Source organism: Pseudopodoces humilis, chromosome 13 (genome assembly GCF_049639895.1).
Source record: "Pseudopodoces humilis isolate 2021_Gansu_Grassland_sample_001 chromosome 13, ASM4963989v1, whole genome shotgun sequence".
In the NCBI taxonomy this organism is placed as follows: Eukaryota; Metazoa; Chordata; class Aves; order Passeriformes; family Paridae; genus Pseudopodoces; species Pseudopodoces humilis.
This window is the reverse complement of record NC_142212.1, coordinates 14169738-14192956: the sequence shown is the minus strand read 5'-3', so window position 1 is coordinate 14192956 and position 23219 is coordinate 14169738. Positions and strand designations below refer to the sequence as shown.

At 44.2% G+C, this 23219-nt stretch overlaps 1 protein-coding gene across 4 annotated transcripts in view; it reads right to left on the bottom strand.

Annotated features, from left to right (window-relative positions):
* Positions 1–23219, bottom strand: part of SYNPR (synaptoporin) — a 99708-nt gene that overhangs the window by 14338 nt on the left and 62151 nt on the right. For all 4 annotated transcript variants that reach the window (XM_005522018.3, XM_014251786.2, XM_014251784.2 and 1 more), the window contains one exon: positions 13137–13261. In XM_005522018.3, coding sequence (XP_005522075.1) covers positions 13137–13261 — 125 coding nt within the window. The remainder of the gene's footprint in view (positions 1–13136; positions 13262–23219) is intronic.

Sequence of the window (23219 nt, the reverse complement as noted above, 5' to 3'; positions counted from 1 at the left end):
ATTAATGGACATTGGAAGATTGGATGACTTTTTGCTTTTGCTGGTCCCGATTAAATGTACCTAAATGTAGGCAGGACCTTTTCATCAGAGGTTGATGAATAACGCCAGTTATTTGCCTCAGAGGTTTTATTCCCTGTCATCATAGTAGTGGTGGGATGAAAACAAAAACCAAGTATGCCCAGATTGCAGAGATGAGCAGTGGCTGAATCACCTTTCTTGCATAAAGCCAACAAAGCCTGATGAAATCTGAAAACATAAGATAGATCCTAATGTTCATGATCAGTTTCCTGACTTTACTGTTTCCTGGCATCACTGCACACACACTTTTCATCCGGGCTTATTGTTATTTTCTAAAACTGGGGGATAAAAGAAGAAGTAAGATTTCCTAGTGCCTGTCATGCCAGTTTTGCAGTCTGGAGAGAAAGTGGTATTGTTTTAACCAATACCACAACAATGGAAAGATTTGAAATGCATGATTTGCATGGTCTAAAAAGGAAGATTTCTCTGCTTTCCTTTTACAGCTGTGTGTTGGTTTTGCACAGGCTGTTTTTTGGTAGTGGGGGGCCAAAGAGGTGGCTTCTGTGAGAAGCTGCTGGAAGCTTCCACCACGTCCAGCAGAGCCAATCCCTCAGGGCTCTGAACATGGACATGCTTCTGGCCATGGCTGGGCCAGTTACAGAGGTTGGTAATGCTCTGTGATAGCAGATTTAAGAAGAAAATCAAGACAAAGGGCACACAATTTTTCTTTGGCTAGTGTCTAACCACGACAAAGCTGCTTGGGTGCTGTACTAACACAGAACAAAACCATGTTTCAAAGTACCTTGAAAATTGTGGAAGGCTTTGTGGGGCTCTGGATCAGTAAGAAACATGGCCCATCCCTCCCTCCTTCCCCAGGGGAATGCAGTGCTGTGCAGCCAAAGGCTGTCCTCAGTCCTCATCAGGGCTCAAGGCCAGCTTCAAGGCAGGTTTCACACCCCACCCAGCCCATGGAGCTGCAGTCTGGGGCAGGAAGGACAACAGCAATGGTGTGCAGAGCCAGAGGTGGGTACTGCTGTCTGCTTCTGCCCACCAGCAGACCAAGAGTCTCCTTGTCAGCCCAGCCTTCGCAACTCAACGGTCAAGGCTAGGAGGGGTTTCTTTGGCTGGTTGTTATTGTTAGTCCAAACCTTCAAATTTCTGATTCTTCAATAACTCATGGCATTTGCTGTGTTTGAAGGGCCACACTCAGGTACCACAGCTGCGGTTTTAGGGCCCTGCTGCCCTAAATGATGTGGGATCTGTTTCTGTAGCTGAACCCAGCAAAAGCCAGGCTTTGCTGCAGTGGGGAGAGCTCTATGCTTTTGCTACCACCTCCTTTCACATCACTTGCACAAGCACTGTGAAACTGGGCTGAGCTACATTAAATACAATCCAAGTGCTTTGGGGAAAAGAAGAACAAGGCAATTCTGCATGCATTTTATTGTGTACAACATGTCTTTATAGTGTTGTTTTCTTTCCCTCCCCAGAAGCCCTGAAGTGCAGACTGGACCACATGTGTTGTTGCAAGTAGCAGCTCAAACTCCTGTGCACACCAAAGAGGAAATAACTTACGGAATGTTTCTATCAAGATTCAGACTTGGAGTTGCTGCCCACCCCTGCCCCTCTGTCCGCTGTCAACACAGCCCAGTCTCATCCTCACAACCACCAGCCTTTACAATACATGGTAAAGCAAGGGAGACCATTTTCCTTTTCTATTCTCTGTTTTCCTGACTGCACCTTGGTTCTGAATCATAAGACAGAAAAAAATGTTCATATATTAACACCACACTTGTACCTTCTCAGTAGTGCTTTTGTGGCCAGGCACCTGTCAGGGATACGAGATCACAGAAACCTTCTTCCATCAAGGTATTTTTATTCACTTGCTTTTTTTTTTTTAGATTTCCTTGAGGAAATCTAAGAGGATGTGCACTAATTGATGCCTCTTGTGGCCACCTCACCTATGGCAAAACAACTGAGATCTCTGTTGTGCAAAGGGCCCCAAAACAGACCATGATTCAGACCTGGGAAGAGAAGCTGTGACAGGGAAGAGAAGTGAGAGAGCCAAGCCCTGCGGTGGTAAGGGTGGATGCTGACTTTACATGATACATCTGAAAAGTTTCTTTTAGGCAGGGGAGGATCAGTGACAGAAACTCTGGTTTCTCTAATCAAAACCTTTTTGATCTGGAATGACATCTCCAAAAGAAAACTCTGATTTTTTTTCCGCACTGATGTTGCTGAGTCAGCCTTTCTGGGGGCAGAATGGTTTGGTGATGACTCACAAAACATTAATTGCCTCTGCCTCCCACTTTTGATATAATTCTACCTGTTCTGTCTCTTACTTCCTCTGACTTACTCTTGTTCCATCTTCTCTTATCTCTCTTTGTTTACACCCCACTTTTTCTTTCAAGTCACCCTTGGCCAGTGCCTTCCTTCTGCTGCTTTTCCAATTCAAACACCACCCCTCCATTCCACCTTTGACTCTCCATTTGCTAAACAAAATCAGGAGTGACCCTTTGCAATCACACCCTTTGCACTTTGTTAACATTTGTTAGGCTGCATTAACAAGAATTATTTTCACTGATTGATGGACAATGCAAATAAGGCACACAACGGTAATGAATTTACTTAATTAGGGAAACCTTTCCCCCTGTAAGTTCCACCATGGCTTTTTCTGCCTTGTACTGCCCTGGGTATTGCTATTAATTCAGAAATAAAGCTCCTGCCTTTGGAATGTGACCTTGCACCCCACACTCAGCAGAGCTGCACTGAGGTCATCCTCGCTGCTCATTGTTACCAGCACCACCCCCTTTGTCAACAGCAACTGCCATGGCCAAGCCATCCAGGCCCAAATTCCACCAAATTCACTTCAATCTGAAGCAAGTCCACCAAAAGCAGTCAAGTTTCACTGATGAAGTCACAGTAATTAAGGGCTTCTGAGGCTTCTTCTACCACTTGGCAAACTTTCCATTGCCGTGGGAAATATGATGACAAGACAGCTGTATTGTCTAGCTTGACAAGATCAAAAGAGGGCAGGAATGTTTTACAGTGAAAAAAGGGATTTTTACATTGTTCCATGTAATAGCGAAGAACAGTTACATTTTCAGATGCTAATTACCCTTGCTCTGAAAACAATATATGAAGCCAGACACAGTGAACAAAGCTACAGCTGTTACGTGTGCATGGGGGAGCAGAAGTTGGGCTCTCTCCATGTGAATGTGAAGCTGCCTTTTCTTCCTCAACTTCCTCAGCACAGTATTCATACCACAGCTTTCTTCTAATCATAACCCACCATTTTTTTGAGCAGCTCAGCTCCCCTAAAGATCCTTGACCATGAAAATGGTCAGAGCCAACTGCCCCAAAGACCTGTCTCACTCCACCAGCACAAAGAAGAGCCCAGGCAGAAGGGTGAGTGATCTAATCTTGTCTGATTCACTCCCTTCACACAGGGATGCACACAGGGCTTAGACTTGAAGCCAACAGAACACGTAATTAACACAAAAATGTACTCAAATGTTATTGATGAACCAGCATGGATCTCCTCTTCTGGGCTTTGATCAGTGTGTGGATTAATAAATAACAGATAAAGTTCTGCCTCCAAAAATTCTCAATGAGAGTTAGTGTTTCTCCATTCCTTTACTAGGATCTAGTGAAAAACAGGCAAAAAAAAAAAAAAAGCACTCTGTTTTGGCAGGTTGTCCTATTTTCTGAAAATAGCATCTTGTAATCCACCCTCCAACCTGTCTACAACATGCTGGAACAAAATCTGCAACACCCACATACATGCTTGCAAAAACCCAGAGATCCATTATCTTTTCATTGGGCTGTGTTTCCCCCCAAGTTGTTTCTGGAAGTCAAACTGTCAATTGCCTTTAGTGTCTGCAAATCCCTGAGAGAAATACATTGCTAGAAGTGAGTTATTGGAGTAGTGCTTGTGGAGGGGTTTCTTGGGAAATGTTTATCTTGGCTGATAATCTCCAAAATGAGGGGAAAATGAATTTTCAAAATACAATAGTGAAATGCTGACATGCAGAGAACCCCTCAGCAAGTCAAAGTGCTCTGTTGAGGCACAAAAACGTGACAAAGGTTTACATCTTTCTTTCTCTGGGATACAGAGTAAAGGCATTTCTTTTAGCTAGCCCTGAACACAGTGGAGTTCCCTCATTTCAGAGGACTATGCTGGTGTGCTTTGACACTGCTCCCTCCAGCCAGCCAGTCCCTGGGAAAATATACCTTTAGAGGTGCCAAATACGTATTTTTTGTAGGTTTAGTGGAAGAATACAAATAAATGGGAGCCTTTTCTCACACAAAAGAGATCATCATCGCTGTAAAACTTCTCTAGAGATATTACCTACATTAAGAAAAACACTTTGAAAGTCATCTCTAATAGTCAGGTGAAAGCAAAAATCTGCTTACAAATAAAAAGTCTTTTCTTGAAGGAAATTGGGGTCCACTGACTCTTCCAACACTCTTCCCAGCCTGCTCTTCTCACTGCAAAGAACACTTCCCCCAATGCTGGGAATTCCTGAATGTTTGGCATTAAATCCTGGCTATCTTTAAGGCTGCTCACACAGCAGGGAACAGGCTTCCTTCCAGTCTCCAAGAGGCTGGATGGAGTGAAAAGCTCTGCAGCTTTCTCATCCTCCTCCTTCCCCCAAATCTGCTCTGTAAGGACAAACTTCTGAGTGGGGAGACCCTGCAGTATCAAAACCATTATCCAGCAACAGGATCTGAATCCTTGCACCCAGGCATCCAGGAGCTGCTGAAGTTAGTCTCAGGCAGACAGCCTGGTAATACCACATTTGAACACCTTGAAACCATTAATGCTGAAGTTCTCTCCAGCCTTTCAAAGTCAAATAGCTGAGATGTTATTCAAGCCCTGGACAACTGTGGGGGGAGATGGTGTTTGCCCCTCGGCATGACAGCAGCTACCATGGAGGTGACTGCTCCCTGGCCCTTTTGCACCTGTGCAATTCTGGTAAAATCTGAGGTTTCTACCCTTTTGCTAACAATGACAGGACTGTTTCTCACCCCAAACTGCTCTCCAACAGCTCTTTTCCCATGATGAAGAAATTACCACTTACTCAAGTATTCCCATCCCTTGCCTTCTCATTGCCCATCTGCCATGATGCACATCTCAGTGCTGCCTGCACATACCACAGCCCTTCAAAACAGAGCTGCTTATCCATCCCTGCTAACTATCCCAGCAGTTTTCCATACCTCACACCATCAGCTGCCCCAAAAAACAACACCCTTCCAGACTCCCCAGCACCCAAAGGTGCCTTCAGTACCCTGCTCCCCTACAGAGCAGCAGCACATTTGTTTTCACCACAAACCTGCCCCTACAAAATCGCTTCATTTTTCTCTGGAGACAGAAAGCAAAATTAAAATTCGCCATCCGACTCAACAATCCAAGCCTGGTCTTTTGTTTCTTTCCTTTCTACAGGAAGAAAGAATAGAGCTGGCTGATCAAAGAGTATTTGAAAATATTTCACTTTGAACTTCTGTCCCCTCAATAAAATGTCTCCATTTATGACAAAAAAAAAAATTCCAAAGCCCACATCACTCTAGAATTATTCAACACTACCAGTTATTTCACACAAATACATACATCATCTTACAAATATTTACTCCTAGCTCCTAACCTGGACATTTGACCATCCCAAAGATGGAGCTTTGTCACAGCTGACTTCAGTAGCTTATACCCATCCAAATCCATGTCCAGAGCAGCATAACCAAAAAAACCCCAGAAGATGCTGCTGGGAAGCTAACCAGGAAAGCTGCAGCAACCTACACTCTTTTCTGGTTTATGTCCAGTCAAAATAATATAAAGTACTTCCCTCCTAACACTTTCGATTTCTTAGTTTGTCAGGTTCCTGGCCCTCACGAGCACATAGTTGTGCTGCAGATGTTTGGCCAGCACAATTTTCCTACAATGCTGGTTTATCAGGCATCTCAGAGCAGGCTCACCTCGATGCCTTTCCAGAGCTGAGCACCACATGGGTCCCTCTGCTCCATCCCTCTACCCTCATTTCATTTCTCCTGTTAAGACAGTGAGTCTGAACCCCTCTGAGGTGCTCAGGCCTCCAGGAAGAGAAGCTACACAACTTCTTTTGAACGTCCTTTTGAGGACGGGGTCTGCAGGCATGGAACAGGGACAACACTGGTGGTGGGGAGAAGGCACCAGTGCCATACCCCCAGCTTGAGATCCCCCTGCAGGACCCAACCCCTGTGCCTAAATGCACAAAACTCTTGGGAAACAGCCTGCACAACACTCCTGGGGGAAGAAACACCCAGACTAGCACCAGCCGCGGGAATGAGCCTCCTCAGACTGTGCACGTAGCAGGAATGCAAACCCTACTACTCCATCGTAGCACCAAAAAGCCAACAAAAAAGGCTCATTATAGAACACATGCTGCTGGGAGTGCTCGGAAAGCTGAGTGGGTGATCCCAACCCCACTTCCAAGCCTTTATCCAAGACCCAGATTTATCTCCCAAGATAATTTCACAGCTCTTCTCGGGAACACATGCTGTGCAAACAGAGCACAGTGCTCAAAGACATGCTCCACCAGTCTTTATAGCCCAACTACCTTCCCAGACTGGGCACTTGCATTCTTTGTGGTACAGACTAGTGGCATTATACTCTGATTTCCCTTCACTGAGCTATTTTCTTGGGACAAACTGCTTTCTAGTCTCTGGGAAACTTTGCTACTGTCTCTGAAGGAAGGTAACCCTTAATTATCTTTAAAAAAAGTCATCATGTTCATAGAACAAGGAAAATTATAGGACCTGGAAATGCCACTGGCATACATTTGCATCACTACATAAACAACTATCCAATGTTACCTGGTCCCATCATGAGATCGTGGTGTCACAATCAGAGATATTTGTAACCTGAAGGATTTTCTGAATTTTACTCAACAGGATGCAACATTATCTCCCTCATTCACATAATTTCCACTTTCTGCTAACAGTAGTTAAAATGTAGAAGTTCTGGTTAGCCAAATTATTTGTTAAGAGGTCAAAATTAGGTATAAAAAGCACTGCTGAGATCAGAGTTCGAAACAGTTGTTACAGATAATTAAAGCCCTGACTGAGCCCTCAGTGCCCATCCTACACAGCTAGTTTATATAACAGGGATATTGGTGAAAATCTTCAGTTTAGCTGATGTATTATTGAACATTTTTCCTCATCAGTTCAGCTGTTAACCTCAGATCTGTCATTCTAGATGAGGTGGTCACAGTTTGGCAAGAAAAGGGATTAAACTAATGCAGCTTTCATGGACCAGCCTACTGCAGATCCAGAAGGGACCACTCTGACACAGCTTGTGGTCTTCTGAACTCCATCCCATCATCCCTGCAACTCGTGCTTGTGCAAAATATACTTCTCAAAAGCACCAAATTTTGTTCTAAGAAGTTCCAGGGTGGAGATTTATCCTTTCATTAAGCTGGAATGGGTCATGCAAAGTTTAACCAGCACCTCTCACCTTTCCAGGAGCTCTGCCAAATCCACCTGGGAACTGGGGCATCTACATTTTGGCACAGGTTCCACCTGAAGCCAGTGCACAACTCCTGCTGGCTTGCTTTTGCTCCTGTCTATGCACAGGAGGTTTATGAGGCCACAGCCTGGTTTTGCAGAAGTGGCATCTTCTGTAAGATGAAGACAGCCAAAATAAAACACAAACCTTAAGGAGTTCAGCTGCTTCCATGACTTTATTCCTTCCTATCTCCAACCTCCCAGGAAGTCTAGGAGCAGAGCTCACCACAGCCGCCTGAAAGTCAGCACTGCAGGCAACTACTTAGTTGAAAGAATTCCTATTTATCAGCAGCTCTCAGTCTCCCAGCCATCACAGACATTTATAATCTTTCAGCCAGAATGTTTTTCATTGAATTCTGAAGAAAAATTTACTACAAATGGATTACAAAAAATAGAAGGATAGTACACACTGGCACAGAAATGTGCTAACATTAGCAGAAGCCTTTTCCAAAGAAAGATAGATGCAAAGCTCAAAAAGTTAGATGCTCTCTCCTTAATTATCATTTGTAGCTTCTAAGCAGGCAATTTAGATCTGGCTGTCATATTTCAAATGGAAGACTAGACTACCCATCGCATGCAGATGAGGTGAACACTTTCAAGGGTGCTCAATGGGAATGTCTTTATTCAAATGAGATGCTTAAAGTGAATGAAAAGCTCCCATAAAACACAATTTCCTTTTCCGTCAGAAGGAAGAATCACTTGAAGAGACAGCTTTACTAGCACACTGAAAAGATACTAATAGGTGATCTAGAATAAAATGGAAAACATTTGTTTTGCTCACTGCTGTGATACAAAGATATGCAAAGACTTATTTTCACCCAGGTCTCAAGTTAGCACCACCAGGAAATCCTACTCTGTCCTTTTAGTAACGTGGCTCAGTGCTCCTAACACCTCTGCACACACTTCACCTAACCACTGGCTTAGCTGAGACTGTTTAAAATTTAACAACATCATCCTCTAGGCCAATATTTTCCAAGTAGTTTTCAGGATGAATGCCCCAAGAAAAGACAAGAGATACTCCAAATTAATTCCTTTGCAGCATTTAACTTGGGCAGACACTGCGTATGCAGGCTTGGGTTAAAGCACCTCCAAAAGCTACAGGCAAAGAGATTTTAGTCCAGGGTCTGCCTCAAGACTTACCAGGCAGCACACTTAGGGGCTTGGACTGAGATGGCTCTCCCTTCCCACTGCCCTGCAGACCTGTCCAGCACATCACCTCTGCTCATGGGACTCCCACGAGCCACAGACCCCACCAGCATCACCCACAGCCAGGGTTTGGCACAGCATTCCTCCCCTGGCCAGGACAGGGCATAACCACAGAGAACAGGTGATGGCATCAGCACAGAGTACCTCTCATCATCACCAGAGCGCTTCTGAGATGCAAAGGTTCGTTTAAATCACTCCTTGAAGAAGCCCAAGTGTTTCAGTGCAACTCTGCCAGCTGCAAGTAAAACATCATGTTTGTGACACAAATAATTATGTAGCAAAAAATCTCCAGTACTGACTCAGTAAGCAAACAAAAATGCTTTTAGGAGGACTGATGAAAAAGCATCTTAAAAATAGTGAATACCAGTAACAAATATGTACACAGGTGTACTATTCAATCACTTATTATCAAAGTAAACCCAAAGTACCTGATAAAAATGTTGCTGGGATCACAGAAAATAATAAACAAATAGGACCTTCACTAGGACTCTTATTACAGACAAAACATATTGCTTCAGGGCACTTGGGTAAGTGACAAATCCAATCTGAAAGGGTGATGGACTGTGAGGCCAACAAATAATCCCAAGATGCTGAATTTTTTTTCCACCCCTCAAAGAATAATTGCCTGGGTGAGGGTCAAGTTAATGAACATCCTAATGTGTGCCAAATTTGCAAAAAACTGTATCAAGCACAGATCCTAATGCTAGAGAAAAACTGCTACTGTAGGGACAGAGAAATTTATTCCATATTTGATCTTATAAAACTTTCAAAATTCATATACAGGTACCCAGAATAGTGGCTGATTTGTGCTTTAAAACATGAGGAAGGAAGAAATGTTTTGTGATAAAACTAGAATCAGGCCTAAATGAGAAAAAAACCTCACGTGAATATTTGAAACATCTTTATAAATATCACATTAGGCATGGAAGTGTCTGGCAGGACCTGTAGAAGAGTGTGGCAGAGCTCCAGGAGACACTGCTGGAGGATATTAGGGTTTAGACTTCACGTTAATTTCCACATTACAGGGTGACTCCAGGATGTGGGTTGCAGGAAGCTTAAATGAATCAGTGTAATTGTGGATGGAAAAGCATCCATCTGATCTGTTCCAGAAGAGATGGTGGAGCCAGATTTGGGGTCAATGATGTCAATTCTGGGGAGACTCTTCAGTGGTTACAGCACCCCAGTAGCACAAGCTCAGAGCAGAAGCTCAGATGGGAATGGCTCAGCCTCCTCACACTCCTGACACAACCACCCTGCACAGGCACCACCACATGGGCTTTTCTCCCAGGGATCCTGTCTCCCAGCCATGCAAAAGCACCACTGAACCAGATTGCTCTGCTAGTGTCTAGTGATTAGTACACTTTTATCCTTTTCCTCACTTCCCCCTTTTCAAAGGGAAAATTAATCCAGGTCCAGAACTACCTAAGAAAGTGATTCCAGCAGAAATGAGAAGCAGGCACCTCATTAAAAAGGTTTCTTTGGGTTTTCCTTTTGGTGCTCCACAATTTCCTGCTACCAGAGTTACAACAGCAATAAGACAAAACAGAAGCCAAGCATAACTTCCATATAATCATAACTTTAAAAAAAAACAAAAAAACAAGAAAGAATTAATCTTAGTTTAAAGGTAGGTTTCAAAACTCTCTGTCTAATTGTACTAATTATTTCCCTTGGACTCATTTTTATTTCTTGCTGGAGACTTTTGCTATTTGTAGGTTGGGGCTGAGAAAAATCTCAATAAGCAGGTGTGAAGATTGTCCTTTGTTTTGGGAGCATCTGGAGCTACCTGCTGAGAAATGCAGCGCTGCTTTGGTGCATTCAAGACTGGCCTGTGGCCACATGAATCACCCTCACTTGCCACCAGCACTAGTTTTACCCTCCCGCATCCTCCTTTTCCTTAGCTCAGGTGATTGGCCTCAGAAGCAAGTGCAATGTCCATCCTTTCAGTCTGGAAGACTCCCTCCCCACTGTGATCTTGCTTTAATAGGAATGTTTTCAGGTTCCTTCAATCTCATTTCCAAAACAACCAAGCCTTCTTGCTTTGCCAAGCTGTCCCATTCAGCCTTACCACTTTGTTTGCCAGCTTAAAGCTCTCAGTGCTTGTCATCTACTGGCCAAGGTCTAGCAGTTAATCTTTTGGGAGAAGAAAATAAAGCCTCAAATTCACAGCAACAGAAATGAAAGCAGCTGGTAGCACGACTTTCTTCGTTTCAAGTCATGCTGGAAGGTGCAGCTCATAAAAAGCAGCACTCAGGTATTTTGACTGCTTCAGTGTCACTGCTGACAGCCCCAACAGCAGCAGGGTGTCAGATGCTCAGCAGCTTCTCTCCTTCCACCTACACCTCCCCCAGTTGACAGCCAATAATCAGGACTGTGAAGGCATTTGAAACGAAAATGTCATGGGAAGATGGACCTGAATGCAAGACAACTGGTGGGAAAGTCATCCTACCTAACAATGCCTGCAAGCCCATGAAGGGAGATGAGCTTCAGCCCCAGGAGCACAGTCTTGATTAGAGCGCCTCAACTTTTCTGAGCTGCTTTTTCCAAGCAGATTCACTGCTCTGAGATCTTGCCTTTCCCAACTAAACTCACTTCTGTTTTTAGAGCATCCCATCTCCATTCTGTGGAGGGAGCACTGAAGAAAAGCAAAAATAGCAAACACATGAGAAAGACACAGGACTATTTAGATGAAACACTGAGATGACACCAAGGTAGCACTGAGCCGGATTTTCCAGGCACACATCTGCTGCCTCATGTAATCTGCGTATCTCTGGACACTTTTTGTATATACCTCAGGTGTCCAAACAAAATCTCAAATTGCACAAAATCTGAGTATATTCATGCTTCTCCTATAACAGCAGCTAAGTGTCATCTCCCTTCTCACCTGCACATTTCAGGTATATTTGCACCATGTAGCCAACCACCCCACTGTACATGCCAGACATCCCATCTGTGCATGCTGAGTTCAAGGGCCAGCCACAGCCACAGCTGGATCCCTCCTGCAAATAAACCTTGTTTTCCATCATGTCTGCAACATGCTGGAATGTTACATTATCCATCAATTACTTCCAGTTTTCTAATAAGTAAAACTGTGGGAAATTGCAGATCCAGCCATTTCCTTCTAGAAACAATGGTCAATGTGCCCGGTGAAGCACCAGGAGACACTTGATGGCTACTTCTCTCTGTTTTATTAACTTTTAAAATAAAATAGTATTTTATAATTGTGTAAACTTAAAGCACTTCACTACAGGGTGTATTTGTAATGAATGTTGGAGAAATGACCTATTTGGAAGTGAATCAAATTACAAACTCACATAACTCAATTTTCAGGATCTCTCCCATGCATACTAAGCAGAAATGAAAGAAAATGTGGACATGTTTAAGACAAAAAATAAACATGTAATACCAGGAAATGTGACTTTTGGAGTAATAAATGTATGTCAGGCAAGAATAACATTTCAAGGAATCAAATTCAGTTCCCACTGTTTGGAATTTGCTGTATCTTAGAACATGTTAAAGAAATAGATGCTTTCAAGTCTGGTCTGTGCACAGCGATCATAAGCAAAACAGCATGTGATTTCCCAAGGAAGAAAAATAATTTTAGAGTCACAGTGTACTAGACTTGAGATTGAATTATGCATTCTTTTCTTAATCATCTCAATTCCTTGAAGAAATCCCTTATACAAATGTGAGCAGTTTCTGCAGTGGACTTGGCATATCTAAAACTAGAAAACTGTAAATGCTCTTTTGAAGCAGGATCTTAAATGGCATGAACATTTTATATATATATATATATGTATTTATAACTATACTACAGTTTTCAGATGTACTTAAAAAAACCATAAAAAACCTATAAAAACTGTTTTCCTAAATCACTAGGTTTAAAGCATTCAGACACCAAGAGATGCAAACAGACAATTAATAAAATTTTCAAAAAAGCATTTCAAAATTATGGTTCAAACTCATTTTGGTTTTTTGCTTCCCCCTCCCTTGGAGTAGCTATTTCAGATCCTTGCCACTGCAATTGATGGGAAACCTCTCTCATTTCCAGTTTAAGTTAATGGCTACACTACAGTTTTTCATCTTGGGATGATGTGTTGTTCATTTTTCCTTGCCTGCCATTTTCCACTCCCCAAGCTTTCCTGGCCTCCACAGGGCTCTGGAATCTGTCTTCTCCTCCGCTGAGCTGCCATTCCCAGCAGTTGCCATGGCCCCATCCACACCAGGTCTAGCCAAATTCATTCCTCCTGCACACCAGAGGAAAATTCTGGAGCCCCAGCCTGGTGCTTAACTGCAATCTGCTATAAACGAAGGAAACCTCAGTGGAGCTGGGCCAGCCCCAGCCCCCGAGTGCCGAACCGCCGCGAGCCAGCCGGGGTTACCTGAAGGGGTAGGCAAAGGCTATGTCAATGCTGAGGTCACTCTCTGACTTGTTTGCACAGTCCACACTGAGGCGCAGCTCTCCAGAGTACCCGCCGCATGTTGCAAATGCAAAGATTGCAAAAAGCTGTCAAAAACAAACAACATTTTTATTTTATTTCGTTTCAGCGACCACCACAAGCAGATCCATGCAGTAACTCTAGCTGCAGCACCGGCCCCCTCGGGTCAGGTCATCCATCACTGCTTGCATTTAAAGCATTGCCATACATTATCCCTGCACCCTTCCCAAAAGCAGAGAACCACGACACACGAAGCTCTGTTGCCACACAGACAGACACATCACCATTTGTCCATGCCAGGTGTCTCAGCTCATCCCTCCTGTCTTGAACCCCATTTGGGATTCACAACCCAAGCAGTTATTTAAATCACCCCACTGACAGGTGACATTGGACAAGAAGAGAAGGATGAATATTGACTGAACATAATGAGTAATTCTTAACCCAAACAAAACACTGGCAGAAATATTTAAAAGGTGCAACCAGAAGTAGCAGTAGCAGACCCAGACAGCTCACACAGCTGCCATCCCATTTTGTGGCAAAACACAGAGCTGAGCTGCCCTTCTCCCAGCTCGTGTATGACTTAGAAAAAAACCACAGTGTTTTTTAAAATTACTTTTCCTAAATTACTATCATAATCCAAAGTGGACATAGAGGTGAAGTAAACTGACTGCAAAGCAGAAAGGAATTACAGACTTTGGCTGAAGTCAGGCAAACTGGAAAGGAAAAAAGAGCTTGGGTGGTTCTGATGCAAATCTACCACATCTTAATCTTCCAGGAGAAAAATAATGAAGGAGGGAATATGCAGGGCAGAGACACATAAGCTTTCATATCAAGGGTTCAAAGAAAAGAATTGGAAACAGGCATGGGTATCTTCAAACACCATTGGTGCAGGCCTCCTTGGATGATCCTAAGTAGAAGTGGGGACAATTTATGCAGTTGTAATTTAAATTAAAGGACAGGTTAGATTTTGTTGATTGCAGCACTATAGCTCTGAAGTAACTCCATTAGTTTTAACAGAATTACTGTGAGATCTACAGACGGGCAGATAAGGGAAATGGCAAGCAAATGCCCAATCCCAGCCACAACTAAATAAGCTAAAATCAGCAACCCAGAGGAAAGGAAGACAGAACACATCTGGGAAGGAAACCATGTTTTTGGACACTGAAAAATTATGCAGCAAGCAGATGTAATGGCAAAATAACAGACTGAAAATATAATAAATAGAAAAATGAGATCTTTTCTTGTTGTACAAGGCTTTGCAAAACATGCCATTAATCTTAGTTCTCCCAATTTGCAGCATAAACAAAGCCCCAGGTTTCACAATCCTCCTTGGAATTCAGCTTTGCATGTGCACCTTTTCCCCAGAGAGTGACAGATTACAGGGGTGACACCTGAACACTGGGGCAGGGAGACCAACCCTCCCTGGGTGCAGAGCAATGTGCTGAGCACGATGGAGCACGGGGAATAACAGGAGGATGATTCAAGATTCCACCCTGCCACTCTCTTCCAATGTGATCAGGGTATATCATACATGGAGGATAGATTTGTAAAGGTATTTAGGCACCAAATGACAAGAAAAGTTAATAAAAACTTTGACTGAATCAATTTTTCTTGCTGAGCTCACTGAAAAAGAGGAAACCTGAACTTCACTATGAATTGACTTGTTAAATATGTCACAAAATAAATGTTTTCACTACAACTTAAATAGTGTTCCTTCATCCTAAATGAGACACTTCCTCTGTACACACAAGAAGTTTCTGCCCTTATATGTAACACAGCACTGAAAATCAGCATTAATCACCTCAGGTTAATTTGTGAGGTGATGTCAGAAAACAATAAATTAAGGAGAACAGGAGGGAACGCTGACCTGCTTTCTGGCCTAATTAACAGAGTTGCAAATGCAAATGTTTTGCAGGTACATAGGCACAAAGATTAACAGTGATATATAAAGAGGGAACTTGAAAGCCAGCAGTGTGAGACCTGCCATAAAGAAAGAGCAAAACCTCTCAGCAAGGGGACAAGCGGAGTAAAGAGGTGCAATTGAAATGCCTCTCCTTTAATCACGCATTAGAAATCAGCATAATGGGTGTCATCGTGTTTTTTCACCAAGGGCATAGAGCCATGCCCAAAAACACAGCTCAGGCCATTCCTTCCCAGGAAGCATCTCCTCCAGAATTCCTAGTTTTTCCTCTCCCCTATTGGGAACATCTCTGACAGCAGACTCTCACCAGGAGACAGCTCAGATGCAGCCTTTACTCACCCTTTAGCCCCACAACCAGCTCTTAACCAGAAGCTTTTCAGCAAACCCCTCCAGGCACAACCACCGGCTCCCACCCTTACCCAGCACCCACAAGGCAGGTGGGAAAAGGAAAAGGACCAGGACCATGCTACCAGACCTTTCTACCAAATGTCAGCAATGCCTCAGCCAGCTCCAGCTTGGCTCCCTGCTGTGGTTGGAGCAGATGCTGCTGATGGCTGGGATCACCCAGCTGCCAGTAATGCCCAGCCAGTGCCCACAGCCCCATGCTGAGGGCACAAAGCACCTTTAGGAAGCATATTTACAGTTTCCATCAAGGGAGTGCAGAGTGAGGGCAGTAAATCAATGGTATTTCCCTGGGGTATCCTGGCCAAGCAGCAGCATAATTCTTCTCTTCCCACCTCTGCATTTCTCCTTCCCCCCCACCCCAAGTTGTGCTGCTTTATGTTGTCAGAGGAGTGCCTGGAGCAATAAGCCAAGAATTACTAGCTGTTTTTTTGTGCACACAGTAATTCTGTGGCCATTTCAGGAATACTGTAAACACCACTGTATTTTATTATAGCAGGATTTGTGTAAATGGCAGTTGTAAACCCCATAATGGGAGCTTTATGGGCCAGATTCAATAAAACCCCCATCTGTGAGATAATTTTATTGAATCTGGCTGCTCTGAAATTGAAAAGTTTATGGAGAAAGAGAAAGTGTTTCCCCATGTTCCTATTTACTCTTTGCCTATAAATCAACACTCGGCACTAGGCCTATCTGCAAGTGTGCACACATCCTGCTTCCCCCTACACACGAGATAAATCTCCCCAGCTGCAGTTATTTCTGTTTATCCCATGGCTGCTGCCTGCCAAGGCTCAGGCCTGACAGCCTGATTCCTGTGCCTGGATTCCCTGGAATGGGAGAAACCTGCTGCCCTTGAGGCAATAAATCCTTGCTGCCCTGGCTGTGCCAGGCTACTACTCAGGGCAAACCCTGCTTTTTCCTGTGCTCTCCATCCCTCCTGCAGCTGCAGCTATTGCCTTGCCATTGTTACACAGTGGGGAGGTTGCTGCCTTCAAATGTGCCTGGATCCTTGCAGGGAAATGGAAAATGCCTGTTCCCAGCCTGGATCAGGGGTCCACATTCTGTGTGGGATAACACAAACCATCCCACAAGTTCAGTGTGTGCTATGGAAGCAGTTACCAGGCCACCCAATGAGGCCACAGCCCGAAGGGAGGGAGAGGAAGGAACATTATTTGTGCATCTCAGCACAGACTGGAGCAATGCACATCTCACATGTCCAGCCTAGCCTGGCTGGAAGATCATCCTTCCTCCTCATGGTCTCAGACACAAAGCTGAGAAGGTAATGAGTTTCTGTAAAGTGATTAACACCATTCCCAGATCCTGTTATGGTGATATTCCCTCTTTGACCTCCAGCCTTGGCCTGGACTATAGGTATATTTTTATAAAGAAGTATAATCCCACAGTATAACTTAACCAACAGAAATTATATTTATTATGGTACTGTGCAACAATAAACCAGCTTTCCCTGTCAAATCAGACAAGCATGTTTTAAAGACCAGTTGGCTCCTTAGCACTTTGAGAAAAAAAAGCAATGCAACATCCAGCAGAGCACAACTGCTTCTCACACCAGCACAGGGGAGGGAAAAGTTCATCATATGATTTATGGAACCACCTCCCTTCTTTCAATGCCAGGTTTCAACACAATGGCAATGAATCCTGTAATTCAGCATTCAGGTGCTGTCATTTATCCAGGCTCAAGGCTGGTTCCTTTGTTTCCCAACCCAGTGGCCAGGGGCTTGTGGTGTGTGATGATGCCCTGAGGGATCCCAAGTCCCAGCTGTGAATTAAGCAGTTGGTAGTGCCTTAGCATGGGACCCTGGACATCACTTATCCCACCGTGGAAGGGAAAAACAGGAGGATTTTGTATCGCTTCTCCCTGTTTGGCTTTGCGACAATTCCCCGCAATGCCTGCTGAGCAACAGTCCTGCTCTGCGCACCAGGGGAAGGCAGAACAGCTCCTGACAAGGCAAGTTAAAAGGCTTATGTGGCACATGTTACAGCTGAAACATCCCAGTAGGAAGACAACACTGTCATTTAAAATTGATGAAAATTCTATATAAACCACTTGCTTTTTCTGGGAGCACGTCTGCCCTGTGCAGCAGCCTGCTGGCTGACAGGATGGAGACGTGCTGGGGATGCACCCCAAACCTATTGTGCTGCAAAGGAGAGGATCTGCTCTGCCTGAGGGCTCCTTGGTGGGTTCTCCAGGAGGGCAAGATCTTAAAAAGAAAGTGTTAGTCTTGCCTGGAGCTGTGGTGGCCAAAAACAGGCTGTGAGGGACACAGTTCACTATGTGGTTAGGCTCCAATGTTTTCTCTTGGCAATGAGGAAGGAAAATGGGAATGAACCTGCTGGATGCTTTCCCAAAGAGGTCCCCCCAGTCCCCTACTCCTGCCCTAACACTGGAAAGCCAAGTGGAACTCTTAACATTTTTAAAGAGCAACCTGAAATATTCAAAACGCCTGCACTATTATTAGTCATTTTACATGTTCAAAGTGTTTCTAAAGCAGACCTATTTTTCTGGCATAATTTCTGGATCTGAGACCTCCCTCTCTCCATACCACCATAACAGAGAGACTGCAAAACCTTTGCCAAATGTTCCATTGCCTTACATTTCCCACTGTGGCCAAGAGTGTGTGTGGAGCGAGGAGGGAGCACATTGCTCTGAGGGCTCTGGAGACGTCCCCCCCCGCACTGCTCACCCAGCAGAGTGTCTCGTTAAACTGAGATTATTTATTTATAGGGTAGAACCAGTAATTGAACATTGTTATTAAGGTTGCAAAGGGAAGGTTTGAAGGCACTAAATGACTGTATGAGAAACATTTACTGCAGAATTGATGGCCCAAAATATGTCACCAGTGAAGGATTAGGAAGCACTCTCTCCTCTGGGTCTCTGCCTGTTTCTTTTTTAAAATCTGGCATTTTTCCTGCACGGATCTGAGCTGCAGACTTCCTGGAATCACTTCTCCTACATACAAGCCTTTGTGCACTGGAGATTATCAGATTATTGACTTTGGGATTCCTAATTATATCAACTTGACTGGTTGATGAATTGGAGGTGGATAGCATCGCAGCCGACGCAGTTCTTGTGGGGGTGACAACTAGCTGGAGTCATTTTCCTTCAACAGCTACACAGGGAGAAAGCTGAAATATATTCTGCTCCTGCTGAGAAACAAACCCTAAAGCCACAGTTCACTGATTGCTGGGATTTAGTGTCCCCACCTTATAAATAGCAGCATTGCTAAGAAGGCTCCTGTGCCAGCCCAGCCCTGGTCTGTGTGGAGTGAAAACTCCAGGGATGAGGGAGCAGCTCAAAGTTTGGGCATCAAGAACCACACATGCCACTGTCATCCACCTGGAGGAGACCAATCTGCTCCATGACTTCCACACTGGGCCATGGAGTCTTCCTGAGGCCAACTACAGCAGTAAACCTCTGTCTGGAATTTTAGCACACCCACAAAAAGCAGCCCTTGATGCCACCTGGATGGAAAGACCTGACCCCAGAGCAGGCAGGAACCCTACAACATCCTCTGTTTAAAGCACAACACCTCATTTAATGCTTAGCATTTTTTTAAATGAAAAAAAAATCCCAACAACCTGATTTGATTCTTAATGGAAAAACTTATGGAAATGAAATTGCGGTATTTTTAGTGAGTAAAGATCATTTTATAATAACTTGGTTATACAATACTTTAATCCCAAGGAGGCAATTTTCTCTCTTTTGCTTTGAAGAAAACCTTTATCTTTTTCATTTATCATCCATTGATTATTCTAAAAATCCCATTTAGCTCCACCAAATAATGGTATGGTAGTCTTTTCTCATTATATTTTAATAGAATAAAGCCCAACTGTATATGACAGGATTAGACAGCCATTCGTTGGGGTAAAGAACACTGCTCCTCCAGATGGCCAGACAGAATCTGTGTAATGCCTTTCCTTTTTATTAAGTTCAAAATGTAATGCAAGCTGTTTCATCCAGTATTTAATGGGTCAGCCACAAAGTTGAAAGCTAAAGCTAAGGTTGGTAGCATGCATGGAAGAGTTAACAGGCAGAAAATAGAGACACATACAGATCATCTCTTCTTGGATGCAGTTAAAAGCTGCTGGAGTACAAAGGTACTTCCACAAACTGGGCAGAGCTGCCAAGCTCTCCCAGCACCTCTAACCATAAGTCAAAGGTCTGAGGTCAGCATTTACAAGGAGCTGGGGGGCTTTTTAAATTTATTGTATAAATTGCTTTCAGCACATGGACACTGACACATGGGTAATGTGTCTTCCATGAAACAAAACTGATACAACCTGCAAACAGGTTTAGGAGTACCTGGAGTAATTACTGGGTGTACATGGCTTCATTTGGGATGTATCACAGACATACCTACAGCCCTCTGCCCTCAGAACAGCCTGGAAGTTATGACTCTTCCTCTGCAGCCTCCACAGCTTCCCCTTCGTGCCCTTTTCATTTAAGGACACGGGAGCACAAGTTGGACAGACATGTTTAGATTTGTACATATAATCCCTGAATGACTCATGCTGTGACATATGTCACTGCAGTAGAGATGTGCTCCTTTTTAGGCCTGAGAGCTTTTCTAGTCCTAGACTTCCAGAAAAAAAATAAAATCAAAAAACCAACCGTGGCGGTCTCTACCAGGATCCACATTGTGACACTGCCCAGAGCATCACAAGTGCCCAGAGTCCTGGAGAGCAGCCACCCCCAGTCTGTGTTCCCTTCCCCTGTCCTCCTGTCTCATGAGCTGCTTTGGCACCACCCACATGTGACCACCGCAGGCAAAACCGTGGAAAGTCACGGTAAGGTACAAGAGAGCTTTTCTAATAGGTCAAGTCAATTCTCATTTTACTAACAGGTGATGTGCAACAACCCAGCAAACACTCGGGTTAATGAAAAATGTAATTGTTTCTGCTCCCTCCAGAAAACAACAGGTTTTGTACAGCCTCTACAGCCTGATTATATGGGATTTATTGCGTTATGGGATTTCTTGTGTAACAAGTGTAAACATTTAATTATAAAATAAAAAACATTGGACTGCTGCTCGTTTCCTCTTTTGCCTGGTGGGTTCAAAAGCATCTGGGCTTAAAATGGCCCATAATGTAATATAAATGCATACAGAGCACAATCCAAGCTATTACCAAGTAGGATTTACTCCCTCTAATAATCACAGGGATTTACATTATGGCTGAGTGACATGCACACACAGGAAGCACTCTGGGAAGGGAAAGTGCCCCCAAACTTAACGTCTTTAAACCCTGGCTGGCCAACGCAGGCGCAGGGACTCAACCACAACCAAGGCTAGAGCACACTGCAGCCCTGCATGGCACGGACCACAAACCCAGCTAGCAAAAGTAGCGCTGTACACAGTGTGCACAACATCTGCCCTGGGCTGGGGCTGGGACAAGGCCCCTCTCCCAGCCAGGGAGCCCGGCCCCATTCCCAGCTCTCCCAGCATCACCACCAGGCACCACTGTCTGTTGGCAACATTCCCTGATGGCTCCTGGAACTGCTTCCTCGCCTAATTTGTGCCCTTGTTCTTCCCATTAGCTTCAGCTCCTTTCCCAGCACTACTGCATGGAGCTGGGCTCCTGAGGAGAGTTTTCCTGCTCTGGTGACAGATGCACACAGCAGAACCGAGGCTGGAGCGCTCCTCTGGCCAGAAAATGCTCTAACAGCTGGGTTCCTGCAATGTGGCACAGTGAGGGGGCTCCAACCAAACCCTCCCTGGGTCGGCACTGATGGAAAATGACTATTACAGGAAAGGCTCTTGTCCTTCAATCACACTGTATTATTTATGACCTAATGATTGCCCATTGACTAGCAGGGATTATACATTCCTGAAGATGTTTCTGGGTGAATGAAAGGGCATTAACCTCATTATTATCACGTCCATGCTCATCAGAGGCCATTAGTAGCTTCCTCTCAGCTCCCTAGGTTCCAGTGTAACTATCTGGTGTCATCTGCTGCCTGTCACCTGCTGTCCCACACGCCTGCCCTGGCTCTGTCTCCAAACATGGGGCCCATTGCCTCATCTCAAACCAGTTTTGGATGGAAAAATCCACTGGAACTGGCTTTGACCTCAAAACCCACCTCTATGCAAAAGGCTGGAAGAAGAACTTGCTCCTGGCTAAATATCAGCCCACATGGTAAAAATAATTTATTTTTTAATAATTAAGATGATGGGCTATAAATGAGCATTTGCTTTGCTGAGCTCTGGGAATTCACAGGGAACATTTTGAACAAGAAACATTTTTAAAATTAAAACCTCCCTCTCCTCTTCTTTTCTGCCACTCCTCTCATACTCTGTCCCCAGAGATGGTATTGCTCTCCTTCCCACACTTAAATCATAAAAAGCAACACCTAAACACAACATATTTAGGAAATGCTAACAACACTGTTCTTATCTCACCAGCTCTGAAACACTTCATCTGGACAGGTTATAAGCTGTCCTGCTCCCCTACATCCTCCCCCTTCCTGTGCTGCTCCACACCTCTTGCCTGTCTCTTTTTTATTCACACCCCTTAATTCACGTTCCCTGAAATCTGTACCCATACCTGCTTCCAAATACAAAGAGAAAAAACTTTTCAAAAATCTTGCCTGGATGTTCTCCATTTCTTTCATGGTTCAAAATACTTAATTCTGAGACTGCCAGTCATCTTTCTCTTTCTCTCAGCTGCCACCAGCTGCTGCAAATCTTCTGTGCCACTTCCCAAAGTACTTCAAATCCTCCCAGACCCCGGAAAAGAAACAGACACTTGTACAAAACCAATAATGTATCTATATGTGTTTGGCTGTTGCAATCTTTACATCTGCACTGCTGGAGATGAACATCCAGCTTTTTTTTAATCTATAGACTCTGGCCTGTGGAATAAAGCCAGGACCACTAAAATAAGGAAGCAGAGAAAATACAATCAGAATGGAAAAAGCAATTGAACATGCTATAAACTTAGAATCAGGCGAAAGCTAATTATGGCCATGCTCACTGAAAAGATAAGGACACAGTGAGGGAGATAGACTTATTAATTATTTGTGTTATGGTAGCACTTAGAAGCCCCAATCCTTTATCTGGGACTAGCTGTACTATACACGGCAAACACTTAGATGTATCTTTGGGTACTGGTACAGAGTTTTAAGGAAAATGTGCAAATGCTCTCTTCCTTCGCCTTCAGCAGTTTCTGGTTTGTTAATGCTTTTAAAGGAACCCGAGTCCACCATCAGACTCATTCTGAGCAGCTCACAGGATGGTCTCATCTCAAAGAACAAATAATCCAGCATGAAGGCAGCCTGCACTCAAGGCTGGACTGAGCAAACCCCAGGAAACCCCCCCCAAAGCAGGGATGAGCTGCATCCATCGCCATCCACATCCCCTGGTGCGGGGGACAGAACACTCATTGTTGCCAACAGAGATGTTTCATCCTCATTGACTCTGTGCAACTTTGATTGCTTTTCTAATTAAGATACATTTTATGGTAATCTACCAAGCCCCTTAGACTAAATCACTCACTTAATCTGTTGTTAGTGCCCATATGTTTACAGCTTTACAGCCTGCTGCAGCATATTTGCTTTGCCATGGCGCCGGGGAGTTTCGGTGACAGATGAGCCTCTGCACAGGTTCAGGTGGCACAGGGCTCTCCCACCCACCCAGCCTGAGGGACAGATGGACAGACAGCCCTGACACACACACACACAGCGGTTT